At 33.9% G+C, this 13,518-nt stretch overlaps 1 protein-coding gene across 2 annotated transcripts in view; it reads right to left on the bottom strand.

Moving 5' to 3' along the window:
* The window catches only part of STAP1 (signal transducing adaptor family member 1), a 55,699-nt gene that overhangs the window by 7,221 nt on the left and 34,960 nt on the right, over positions 1–13,518 (bottom strand). For both annotated transcript variants that reach the window (XM_074274919.1, XM_074274920.1), the window contains exon 6: positions 8,848–8,976. In XM_074274919.1, the coding sequence (XP_074131020.1) occupies positions 8,848–8,976 (129 nt within the window). The remainder of the gene's footprint in view (positions 1–8,847; positions 8,977–13,518) is intronic.

Genomic DNA, 13,518 nt, shown 5'->3' with positions numbered 1-13,518 from the left:
AAATTCTAACTAACAAGAATCATACCAGCACTTAGCTAAGTCCAGTAGATGAATCTTAGAGTGGGTTCAATGTTTCCCTATTTACTAGGAACTAGGTGCTCCCTAGGGGAGGTAGGTAAGCATAGTAGACAGAGCAGTAGGCCTAGAATGAGAAAGATCAGAGTTCAGACCTCCCCTCAGCCAGCTCGCCTTAGTAGCTATGTGACTTGTGGGAATTTATAAAACTGGAGAAGGCAATGGCAAACCACTCCAGCATCTTGGCCAGAAAAAGCCATGGATCAAGGTTCATGAAGAAGTCAGCCGTGGCTGAACAACATCCAGAGGTGCTACCTGAAGCTCTAAGATGAGAATTTGGTATCTGTCTTGCCTTTTGGGGCTCCCTTCAATTCATAGCTTGCCCCAAACTTTTCCCCAAAAGTGGAAAAATTCACTGACCTTATTTACTTATGATGATTTGCTTGAAAGAAATACTAATTCCAGACTTGCCCAATAACGAAGGCCTGTCCTATGCGAAATTACATGCAGTTTTATGCCATTGTCTTTATTGATGATTCAGAGCTTCTGCTCATCTTTTGTAGTTTGGGATGTTCCACTCTGGATGATACTCCCAAAGCTTCTCAAGCTGTAGGTTGTAACCCCCAAATAGGGCTCCATAATTTAATGTAAGGCAGTGAAATTATGATTTATTATCTGTAAATGTTTTATTTGTATACTTATTCTATGTAACTATATATATATATATATATATATATATCACATAATAATTTCTCAGGCAAAAAGGGATCTTGAGTAGAAAAAGTTTAAGAAACCCTGCTATATAGCACTTCATGATCTTGACTTATTAGCACCTGCTCTTGTATAGCCATCAAACTGGGGAAAATAGCACAAATGACCTAACATAAAAGGATTTCTGACTATTAACTCCTTACCCAGCATATTATTTTTATGCTATTTTCAACCTTGGAAAATATTTATTCTAAAAGAATGACTCCTTAATGTTAGCAATTCAGACTTCAATTACAGCATGGTGGGGAAGGTTGGAGAAATTAAAGAAATTTCCCAGTGTTCCTCCAAACATATGACTCCTTATTTATAAGTCAGCCTTGCTTATATACAGCTCCTCTGACAGCAAAAAAGAAGCCTTTAGCACCTGCTGTTAACATTTTAAAATATCACTGATCCCAATAAGTACAATGTTACATCAAACTGCCTGGGGAATTTGGTTACGATTTCTGTATCCCAATTTTGTATAATAGGGCAAAAAAAGCAAAAAATAAACAGAACCAGGACTCAGAGTTGTAATTGGCAGTAAAACACATACTTCCTCTCTCTGATTAATGTTAACTTCCTCCCTCTCACCTCAGCCCTATCTTTTTTTTTTTTCAAGGATTAGTTAGAATAAAAAAATGTTAGCACAATTTGCTATCTTGAGATTTGCTGGTTGAAACCTTAAAGAACATAAACAAACAAACAAAATACTGTAAATTACTTTAAATGGCACAGAGACTCATAGATATCAAACTAGACAGGATTTTGGAGATCATCTAACTCAAATTCTTCATTTTCCAGGTGAAAAAGCACAGGTTCATAAAGAAATAGCTTCCTCTAAGTCAGTGGTTCTCAAACTTTTGTTCTCAGCATCTCCTCTGGACTATTAACAATTAGTGAGGATCTGCCCAGTTTTTATTTATGAGGATCATTTTTGTAGGTATTTACCATATTGGAAATAAAACAAATTTTGAATTTGTAGACTTTCTGGAAGGGTTCTCTAGACTATGCTATGAGAACCACTATTCTGGGTCACACAATAATAAGCAGCAAAGTTGGGGTTCTTCCCTACTATCCTCCCTCTTACTGGCTCTAAGACTTTGACCCAAATTCTCAGGAAGACTGAATCTGCTGATAAATCATCTGCCATCCTAGCTTGCTAACCACTAATAAAAGATAAAAATAAAACAGGAAGTTTTGTTATGAGACCAGCTTCTTGCTTTTTTGAATCACATACCCTAGCAGCGGACCAATGAGAACGGGTCAAGAGAAGGGTCACCTTAATAATCTGGCATAAAGTGATTCTGTCCCTCCCTAATCAAAAGACTGAGGTGAACAGATGGAGTTTATGCCTCCCTAAAGCTGCTTCTGTGTAAGCAACCTGCTCTTTGTTGCTCCTGTTTTGCCAGACACACTCATAGATTCACATGACTGAATCGTGTTTCTTGTTCCATCTCTAAGAGAGATTTGGTTTTGTGGGCAACACAGGTGTTTCCTAACACTGGATTACTGCCAGACTCTTGACAATGAATTCTTTGTGCTCAGGGACCTAATAAGATCGAGAAAATTAAATATTCTTCTATCAAGGCAGAAAGAAGGATATTGGACTGAGACAAAAGACCTGAGTTCTAGTCCTGATTCTTCTAGCTAACTCCATTGGCTTGGGTAAATCATTTGAATTCTGTGAACCTCAGTTTACTCTTCTATAACATAAATGGACTGGATTAGATATGACCTCTCAGGTCTCTTCCAACCCTCGTATTCCAAGATTCCTATATTCACTGCCATTACTATTCCTCACTATTAAGTATTTTAGATTCTGCCATCGTAGATAAAGTACAATCAGAATCACAGAAATGATTTTTTTTAAGTCTACTGTGGGAGTTTGGAAGAGATACTGACATTCTGAGGGTCAGATTCTTCAGAATTATTTTGTAGATTGTGAAAAAGCAGCAAAAATAGCAAAATCTTCAAAATTCTTATAGGAACTTGGATGCTCGAATATTCTAATTTAATCATTCCATTTTCCTACTTTGTTTTTTAACTATGAATTACTTCAAAACAAACAGAACTTCCCCCCAATGACATTATTATATTTGTATGATACTAAAAATTCAAATGAAGAATTGCATAAAAATCTCAATCTTGCAACTTTGGTACTGACTCCTTTTGGGGGATTCTTTATCTTCTCTTTATCAAGAGCAAAAGCTTTGTCAAACTGAGGAAATTTCCTGGTATGTGTCATAATGTAGAATTAATGAAAACAAAATTGATGAAAAACATCTCACACGATGTAGTATGGTACATAATGCAAACTGTATTTGTGCAAAACGTGACACTGAACAATACTGGATAGGCCGGTATCCTAAAAAAGTATTTGGTCAAAAGCCACATCCACAATCAAAATGCTCAACTATGTAGAAAATGCAATACTTATTCTGGACAATCTTAAAAGAGGCAACATGGCAGAATGGAAAGGATATTGATATTTTACACCGTAAGAAACATCAAATGTGAGGAATTTTTTAAAAAATGAAAACTTTAAATGTGCTGATAGTGAAGTAAGCAGAACCAGGAAAGCAATATGTACTATGGTTCCAAAAGCAACATATACAATATTTACAACCATATAAAGAAAAAGAATAATAAAACAAAACTGAACTGTGTAATTATAAGAGATTAGATTAGTTTCAGTCCCAGAAGAGATTAGATGCCTCTCCTTCTGTTGGAGAGGTGGAAGATCATGAATGTAATATGTTATGTATGCTATCTTTATGTTGTTGATTTGGGTTGTTTGGTTTTGTTTTAATGAAGTAAGGCTTACTGGATAAAGACACATTCAGAAATTAATGTAACAAGAAGGAAGGAAGAAAGGGAGGGAGGAATCTGAGGAAAATTGGATCTGAAGTCAGAAGACCTGGCTTGAGTATTAAATTCCTGATTTTTTCAATTACAAGCATTGTCTCTCTCTTTAAACTATTCTTTGGACTACTTTATGTGTGTACACACAAACACACACACACACACACACCAAACTGAAATTATTGTCACAATCATCACCTCAAAGAGGAAAGAAAAATGAAATGTACTTTTCTCTCATATTTTCAAAGTGGGAGACTGGATAGGAAGCCCTGCAACTATTGCATATGATGTTAGACTTGGTGGATGTATTGGTTTGTTTTGTCTAATTTTTTTATTCTCTTTCTTTTTTATTCTTTCCTATGAGATAATTTTCTGGGAAAGCAGGGGTTTGTTGAAAAATGAAGGTGATGTAAAAATAAGAAATTGCAATAAGTTTAAAAAAAAATAAGTTGCTTTGTGTTCCTTGACAGTATTTATATGAAAACACATGTTGAATTCTTCCCTCAATATTTTGTAAGTATAATGCAATCTCCTTATGTGCAAGACTTTGTTGGTTTTGTCTTTGAATCTCCAGCATGTATCAGATTACTTTTCACATAACAAACAGGTGCTTAATAAATGCTAGTTTAATTGAATTGACTAAATCTAGTGTGTGACATTTACCAAGTCCCTTAATCTTCCTTCAGATTCTCATTTGAAAACTGAGAATTGTTGTATTGGTACCTAGCTAATGGGCATATGAGGAGAAGAATTTTATTATGTATTAGGAGAACATTTTATAATCATAATATATTTTTTCAATATAACTAGTAGCATTATTAATGAAAGCTAGAAGAAATCCTTAAACCAATGCAAAGATGTCAAGAGCTAATCAGAATAAAACATTTACACTTTTAAAAATAATGCTAATATTTTTTTAAATTGGTAGGCATGGGCAGACAGATTAATCAGGCAAGGATGCATGAAGAAGAGAAAACCTAGGTCCCATTTCCTGTTGTGACATGAATTGGTTGAGTGTAGTTTTTCAAGTCATTTCATCTTTCTGAGCTAAGTTACCATATGTGTGTGTGTGTATGTGTGTGTGTGTGTGTGTGTGTGTGTACACACACACACACATATATATAAAGGAAGAGGGCTAGAATATACAATTCCTAAAATCTTTTGAAATCGAAAAGCTTATTAAAATCTAAAATGTATTTGTCTATTTGATTATTCAACTTCATGCTAAAGTAACTTGCATGTGCTTTAAAAATTATCTTCTTGCTTTTGTTTTTTTGTTTGTTTGTTTGTTTGTTTTCCCCCCTGAGGCTGGGGTTAAGTGACTTGCCCAGGGTCACACAGCTAGGAAGTGTTAAGTCTGAGATCAAATTTGAACTCGGGTCCTCCTGAATTCAGGGCTGGTTCTCTATCCACTGCACCACCTAGCTTCCCCCTATCTTCTTGCAAAGAAAGATGAAATGTATATTGTATAAATATTTATAGCAGTTCTTTTTAAAATGTCAAGGAATTGGTAATTGGGTAGCTGTCCATCAGTTGAAAAGCGAATGAACAAATTTTGACCTATGAATATAATCAAATCCTATAATACTCTAAGAAATAATGAAAGAGATGGTTTCATAGAAACCTGAGACTTTTATGAACTGATGCAGACTGAAATGAGAAGAACCAGAATAATGATAACATGGTAAAAATGAGCAAGTATGAAGGGTTTAAAAACTATAAATGCAATTATTATCCATGATTCCAAAGGACTGATGATGATGAATATTGCTTACCTCCCTACAAAGAGGTGACACACTAAATATGCAGAATGAAACAGTTTTGGACTAGAACAATATGGGAATTTGTTTATAAAGCATATTTGTTAGAAAGGTTTTCTTTTTCTTTTGTTTTTATTAGGAAGGTGGAAAAGAGAAAATACTTGAATAACTTTTAAAATAAAAATTAATTATAAAAATAAATTATCTTCAGATCCAAGATTTTGCCTGACTTGCCTTGCATTTATTCTTTTCTTTAAATGAAAATTGAAACTTATAAATTATTTCCATTCTGTAACAGAGGAATCTATTTTATTCTCTAAAACCCAGGTAGGAAAAATCTACCCAACAAAGGCTAAACTACAATGGAAAGTTATTTTCCTCCCAGGACTCTTCTTTCTGGCATTTATTAATAATCACCACTTACTATATCTTCAACATAGAGAAGAGCTAATCCAATTCCAATTGATCAATGATGGACAGAATCAGTTACACCCAGAAAAGGAACAGTGGGAAATGAGTGTAAACTGTGAGCATTTTGTTTGTTTGTTTGTTTGTTTTTGTTTTGTTTTGTTTTGTTTTTCTTCCCAGATTATTTTTACCTTCCCAATACAATCCTTCCTTTGCAGCAACAACAACAACAAAATTCGGTTCTGCACATATATATTGTACCTAGGATATACTATAAGATATTTAATATGTATGGGAATGCCCGTCATCTAGGGGAGGGGGTGGAGGGAAGGAGGGGAAAAACTCGGAACAGAAGGGAGTACGAGGGATAATGCTGTAAAAAAAAAAAAAAAAAAAAATTACCTATGAATATGTACTGTCAAAGAAAATGTTATAATTATAAAAATTAATAAAAAAAATATAATCACCACTTACTGCTTCACTGAAACTCCTTCAAGTGATTTTCTGGTGCTTGGATCTTAGTTTTGTGCGCCTCTCTCAGGCTAAATTATATTTGTTACTCCTTTTAAATCAGCTTTCAGTGTTCTACGATTGGCTGGTTAGTTTGTTTTGTCAGTATTGTGATTCCGAGACAAAAGCTACAGCTTCATTCCCAGAAAGGGTGACAACTTATATCTATTTTACTATCACAAACTGAAGGATCTCTCAACCCAATCAATTGCCTGAAAACCATGTTCCAGTGATTATAAAGGGAAGTGAATGAGAAGGCATGCATGGCTTAGAGAGAATCCATCATCACAAATATGTCATCTTTGCTAAAAATCATAAACAAATAGCAGCACTTTCTAGGCTATACATGTTATTAAGCTCAATAAAATTCTAAACAATCCACTAACATGAAAAATCAACAGCTATTAATGATTATCAGAGAACAACAGGGCTAGTAACATGTGATAAATCTATTCTCAAATTATAGCAGGATCATAATTAAATCATCTCATGAGATCATAGAGTTTAGAGCTAGAAAAGGATAATAATTTACCCCAAGGTTTTCCTTTCTTAAATGAAGTTAAAAGAGGCTAAACTGAGATGTAGAAAAGTTAAACAAATGGTTCAAAGTCACAAAGGAAGTGAGTGAGATGAAATCAGAGAAATTTTAACTTCAAAACATTTAGAGAAAAAGATTTAACAACTCTATTTAACAGCTAACATTTATTTTTGAGAATTTCTATATTTATAAAACCTCATTATCTATTCACAATTTTCAGTCAAGATGAATGTCTCCTGGCTTTCTACCCACTATACCACTTTGTAATTCATATAAATGAAGCCCTTTAAATATAAATTTTTGCTGGTACTAACAAAAAATTATGCTCTGCTGCTTCTAATTCCACAATTTCCTAACTTGAATTGGTCTTACTTTTACTGTTTTGTTGCTAAACTATAGCATTCATTTTTTAAGAAGCAAAATAATTCTTTGAATACAGGAGGAAAAGCAATGTAATGGAATAATGTAAGCATAATGTAATGGGATTCAAGAGATTTTTTTTCAAGTCCCAGATTTGCCACTAAGAAATTATTTTGACTTTGTATAAGTCCCTTAATTATACCTGGTATTACTTTTACAAATCTAAAAATCAAGGAATCAAGATCCTCAAGGCATGCATAAATCAGGGAGAGATTCTGTGAACTCCCTATGTCCAAAAATGCATTAAGATCTCTGTTTATAAATTTAATTGAAGCCCACTCAAAATTCTAAACCCTGTGTCCATTTGAAAATATGTAATTAATTATATTTTTTGACAGACTAACCACAAATCAGTGCTGGATAGGGAGAGCAGCTAGATGGTTCAGTGAATAGAGCTTTGAATGCCCTAGCCTGGAACCCGGAGGACCTGAGTTCAAATTTGAGAGCAGATACTTGCTAGATGTGTGACTCTGGGTAAGTCATTTAACTTCTGTTTCCTTAATCCATTGACAAATCCATTGCTAAAAAAAAAACTTCCTGGACATACTGTGGTCGTGAAGAGTTAGACACAACTGAATGACTGAATAAGTTGCTTGATAGAGCTAAATTACTTATAGAAATTATTATTTGGGAAGAATCCTGCTGTACTGGGGCTTGAAGTGAGAAAGAACAAGGATCAACTCCTGTCTTTAACTGTTAGGCTAACAAACTGTACTTAGTAACAACCTGTGAATTATGAAGAGAGAAACTGAAAAGAAGAAAATGTCAAATTGTCAATTTGAAATGTCAAGTGGTCAAGTCAATTCATTTAATAAAAAATAAACAGGCACATTATATACAATGCATTTATGTATTTTTGCTCAACTGACTTGACCTGCATTCTCAACATTTTATCAGTGTTACAGGGTAGGTCCCAGGGGAAATCTTAATTCTAACAATTTGCAATTTGTGAAGCTCCTCTGTTTTAGCTCATACTCCTCAAGAAATCACACAATTTACCCTGTCTCATATTTTGCTGGGGGTTTTTTTCCTATTATTTCAATGTCATGTTGTTGATTGGTTTATTGTTTATGACTGTACCTTTAGTCTCTATTCTTTTCTCCATTTAAAATGTGTTTTATGACCAAAAAGATATAGTGATTAGTGTTCACAACAAGGTAAAACAATTAGCATATTATGGATTCAAGGCTATGTTTATACTTTTATTCTGAAGGATAATTATTATTAGCCATTTTTTTGGTAGTTTTCATAATCGAGCCTTTGATCACTGCTATGAAAAACAGATATTTCAAAACACATATATAAAGTTCATCTTAAGTTTTAAATAGTCATTTTCAATCACATTTTACTTTTAAAAGATTTCTTTGATAAGAGAAATATCAATTAGACCCAAGTTAGTATATTTGCTAATTGTTCTTTCCTATAATAATTTGCCCAACTAGTCTTTAGTCTGTCTTGTATCTTTCAAATACTTTTCCTCCATATTAAGTATTAAATAAAATTGTATGAACCATAGGCCTCTGCATTCTTAGTGACAGAATTCCTGTTAAATATTCGATAAACTTTGTGAATTCAACATACTCTAACTCCTGTCTGATGGTAATGGAATAGTTCCGACTGTCACTACCAGGTCTTAGGATCATATTTCCCGAAGAAGGATTCTTTTCTAGCATTTCAGTTGCTTCTTTCCGAGACACTGAATAAAAGCACCTGCAGAGAAAGAAAAGATAGAATGTATAGTTAATTTTTAGTCTAACTTGATTAATTAAAAGACTGCTTTAAAATCTTTTCAATAAAGATGATGATAAATATCGGAAGGGATATGGGAAAACTGGGACACTAATTCATTGTTAGTGGAACTAATTCAACCATTGTGGAGAGCAGTTTGAAATTCTGCCCAAAGGGCTATCACACTGTACATACTCTTTGATCCAGCACTGTTTGTATTGAGCCTATGTCCCGAAGAGATATTAAAGAAGGGAAAGGGACCCACATGTGGCAGCCCTCTTTGTAGTGGCCAGAAACTGGAAACTGAGTGGATGCTCCTCAATTGGAGAATGGCTGAATAAATTGTGGTATATGAATGTTATGGAATTTTATTATTCTGTAAGAAATGATTAACAGGATGATTTCAGAGAGGCCTGGAGAAACTTGCATGAACTGCTGCCGAGTGAAATGAGCAGAACCAGAACATTGGACACAGAAACAAGAAGATTATGTAACGATCAATTCTGATTTGTGTGACTCTTCTCAACAATGAGATGATTCAGGGCAATTCCAATAGTCTCATGATGGAGATACCTCTGCACTCAAAGAAAGGACTGTAGGGACTAAATGCAGATCAAAACAGAGTATTTTCACCTTTGTGGTGGTTCTTGTTTGATTGTTTTTTTCTTTCTCATTTTTTTCCTTTTGATCTGATTTTTCTTATGCAGCATGATAATTGTGTAAATATACATAGAACAATTGCAATGTTTAGCATATATTGGGTTATCTACTGTAGGGGATGGGGGGGAGATGAGGAGGGAAGGATAAAAATTTAGAACACAAAGTTTTGCAAGGGTAAATGTTGAAAACTATCTCTGCATGTATGTTGAAAAATGAAAAATTATTAGTATTTAAAAATTCTTTGAAATATCTGTTAGAAGAGAGAATGATGTTTCCTCTCTTGTGGTTGTGCCACAATAATTTATAACTCCAAAAGGGCACAAGCTGGGACATTTCTGTGTAAAATATTCTAATACTTACAATTCTCCCTTTTACTCACTCCCCTCCTCCCTGATCCCTTCCCTACCAAATGAGAACACAAAAATTTAAATCACTTCTTTAACAAAACCTGACCACTCTCAGATCTGGGACCAGAATAGTTGATAAAAATAAGATAATTTGTTTTCCATTGAGGAGATCTGATCTGTTCGCAATCTCCACTTTAATCAACTAATCTTCAAGGGTATGTCTGAATACCTTTTTCTACTTACCCTTTAGGTACATTGCATAGCTCCTATAGCACTCAAAGTAGTGATTCTAACTAGTGAGATTTGAAATGAACAGCTTTTAAAATGGAGCAATTTGATTTTCAACTTTGATAGCTGATATCTCACAAGAATGAGAGACATGATGAAAGAACATGTTGCACTTTTTCACTGTGTTGGTTAAATTTACTAAACTGTATCTTTTTTTCCCTCTTTTTATTCTTTGTTGATTTAAATTGGGGAAAAGAAGTGAACAAAAATACACAAATATTTTTGAAATGAACAAAAACACACATGTTCTGTAAAAACAAAAAATATGCTGATCTTTTAAATTGTTTTTAAGAGATGGTAGGCAGGCTTCTGTATTGGTATTGTGAATGACCCTGAATGATGACATGGACCCAAAAACTTACCAGCAATTTTTACATAATTAGGTTCAAATCCAGAGTTTACATTTATTGTCTTCTCCCCAATTACTGTCTTTTCCTGTAGACAGATTACTGGGGGCTCAGAGCTATGTTGATCAGATATTTATGTCTTCCAGGACCTTGTTATTCGTTCCCAATGATCTGTGGTGATATCACAGCAAAGGACATAGGGCCTGAACCAATATGGCTATAAAGTCAGGGATTGCCTAATTCTCACTCATTCTAGAACCAACTCCTCAGGAGCCCTGAAAATACCTCACTTTTTATGAGAGAACTGATTCGGATTGTCTGGATCTAGAAGCCTTTCCTTCCTTACATAGCATTCAATATCTGTTTCTCATACTCCATTCCACTTCATTCTTTGTACTTCCTTTTCTCTCTCCTGATTTTATTTTGTTGGAGAGGAAGGGACTATGCTATTATAAGCTTATAAACAAACAAAAACATTCTCCTATACAAAGAAAGCAAGAAAAATGAGGGTTGCACATGAAATTATAAACTTTTTATGTCATGGTTTTTAAGAATACATATATTAAATTTAATACAGTAGTAAACTTCCCTGCTTATCTGTGTCCCCTTCTGAACTTCCTTTTTGCTCTAATTGATACTATTTTCTTTTTTGTTCTTTCTTTACCTTTTTAGCCCTACCACTTCACTACCCACTCATTTTCCCCACAACTTCCCCTCCAAAAAATAACCTTGTATCAAATAAGTATAATCAAGCAATACAAGTAGTGTCAGACTCTTTCACTTTTTGTACTTCACTCTCCCTTTCTTTTTCTGTTATGTACTATTTCATTTATTTAATGACCACTTCACATAGTACCAAGGGCCAAATTTCACTAATATGCAAGATCACTTTGATTACCAAGGTAAAAGGAATATACTAACCTCTTTAAAATAGGCCAGATAAGCAAGGAGTGTTTTCAAATAGCCACAAGAACTATCTACATTACACTGGAATTCTTTTTTTTTTCCCCCAGAATAAATGAAATTTTTTTCTCAATAATATTTTACTTTTAAAGATAGTTTTTAAAATCCATTTTTATAAGATTTTGTGTTCCAAATGCTTTCTTCTCCTACCCTTATATCTCCCTTTCCCAAGACAGCAAGTAATCTGACATAGCTTATACAAGAACAATTATTTTTAAAATATTTTCATATGTATAATTACACTGGAATTCTTAATCAGATATTGGTAAACTCTTTTCACTGGTATACATATAAACATTTAGGGAAAAAAATAAAAGAGGATCAGAATTTGGGTATGCTCCTTTTTCAAAAGAAGTAGCATAAAGTTTCATGGAATCCTGCCCTGCCATAGTTCTGTCCCTAACAGGTCATTTCTAGGTGCTACTTTTTAGGAAGGATATTGACAGCAAGAAGAACATCCAGAGTTCCTGGATGAGGATAAAATGAAGTAAATGAAGATATTTAGCTTTGAGAAGAAAGTATAGAAGTTGATAACAGTTGTCTTCAAATATGTGACTGTCACATAAAGAAAGATTGAATTTGTTCCACTTGACTCCAAGGGCCGAATTAGGAGCAATGGACTTAAGCTGCAAATATTCAGATTTTATCTTGATGTAAAAATAAAATTCAATATTTAGAACAATTCATACATAAAATGAGACATCCTTGGGAAATTCCCATTCCAAAGGGCTCTTTAAGTAAAAGCTTGTGGACAATTTCCTGGCTATGTTATAGATGAGACTCTTGTTTGGGTGGTCTGAAGCCACCTTCAACCCTGAGATCTTTTGTGATCTATGTGTGAGGTTGAGAAATAATCCTGAATGAATATACAAATAAGGGAGACAATTGAATTGATCATGTTTAAGATTTTCTTTTGTCTCCTATTTTGTCTACTTTGTCATTGAACATAACAAATATTTTCTGATTGATCACACTGGAATTTCATGTATATATATATATATACACACACACACACATTATATATGTAAATATGTATTTCATATTTTTAAAATGTGTTCCAATTGAGCTGCATAGGTTATCAAATATAAAATCAGAGGTTAAAAGGTATTTGATCCTTCTTTCTTGAAAGCTATTTCCTCTGAGGTCTGTGTTCAGAGAGGGTTGTGTGACTATTTGGTATAGAGATAACCTGCGGTAAATAAGCCTGGTCAGAGCTTCAATTGGTTTGACATAGTGGCAGTAAACCAAAAAATCCAATTCAATTCAACAAACAATAAGTTTCTATTTTATGTATGTAAGACATTGGAAATACAATAATAATCTAAGAGTGGAGAAAAAAACTAGTAGATAAAAAAATATACTACAGTGTAGAATAAAAATAAGTATATAGAAAACGTCAAACAGAGGGATCTAAGAGAGCTAAGAAGGATGAGTCAGAAAAAAAGCCCACCAAAGAGGCAGATGTGGGCTGTGAAAGAAAGTATTGTGATTGTTGTCAGTATTGTGATGTATATAAATCCATCGAGGGTGGGGTTTGATTGGGGGAAAAGGGTTGGGCTAAAACATATGGCTCATTAATAAGACTAGAAAGATAATTCACTAACAACAGAATTTAGAGTTAAAAGAAACTTTCAAATTAGTGATTCAATAAGCACTGAATAAACATTTATTACATGATAAACACTGCTTTAAATGCTGGGGAAACAAAGAAAGGCAAAAGACATTCCCTACCCCTAGAGATCATTTAGTCCAGTTCTTTATTTTGTAGATGGGGAAACTGAGGATCAAAGAGATAATGTGACTTCCTTCAAGTTAACACTGCTTAGTAAGAGACAAAGTTTGATTCTAGACTGTGACTGTCTCCAAATTCAGTATTCTTTCTACTCTCTGGAGGTAGACTGTGGAGGGTCTTGAATGCC

This window comes from Sminthopsis crassicaudata, chromosome 6 (assembly GCF_048593235.1).
Source record: "Sminthopsis crassicaudata isolate SCR6 chromosome 6, ASM4859323v1, whole genome shotgun sequence".
NCBI lineage: Eukaryota > Metazoa > Chordata > Mammalia > Dasyuromorphia > Dasyuridae > Sminthopsis > Sminthopsis crassicaudata.
Note: the sequence above shows the minus strand (reverse complement) of the source record. Positions and strands in the feature narration are given on the sequence as shown.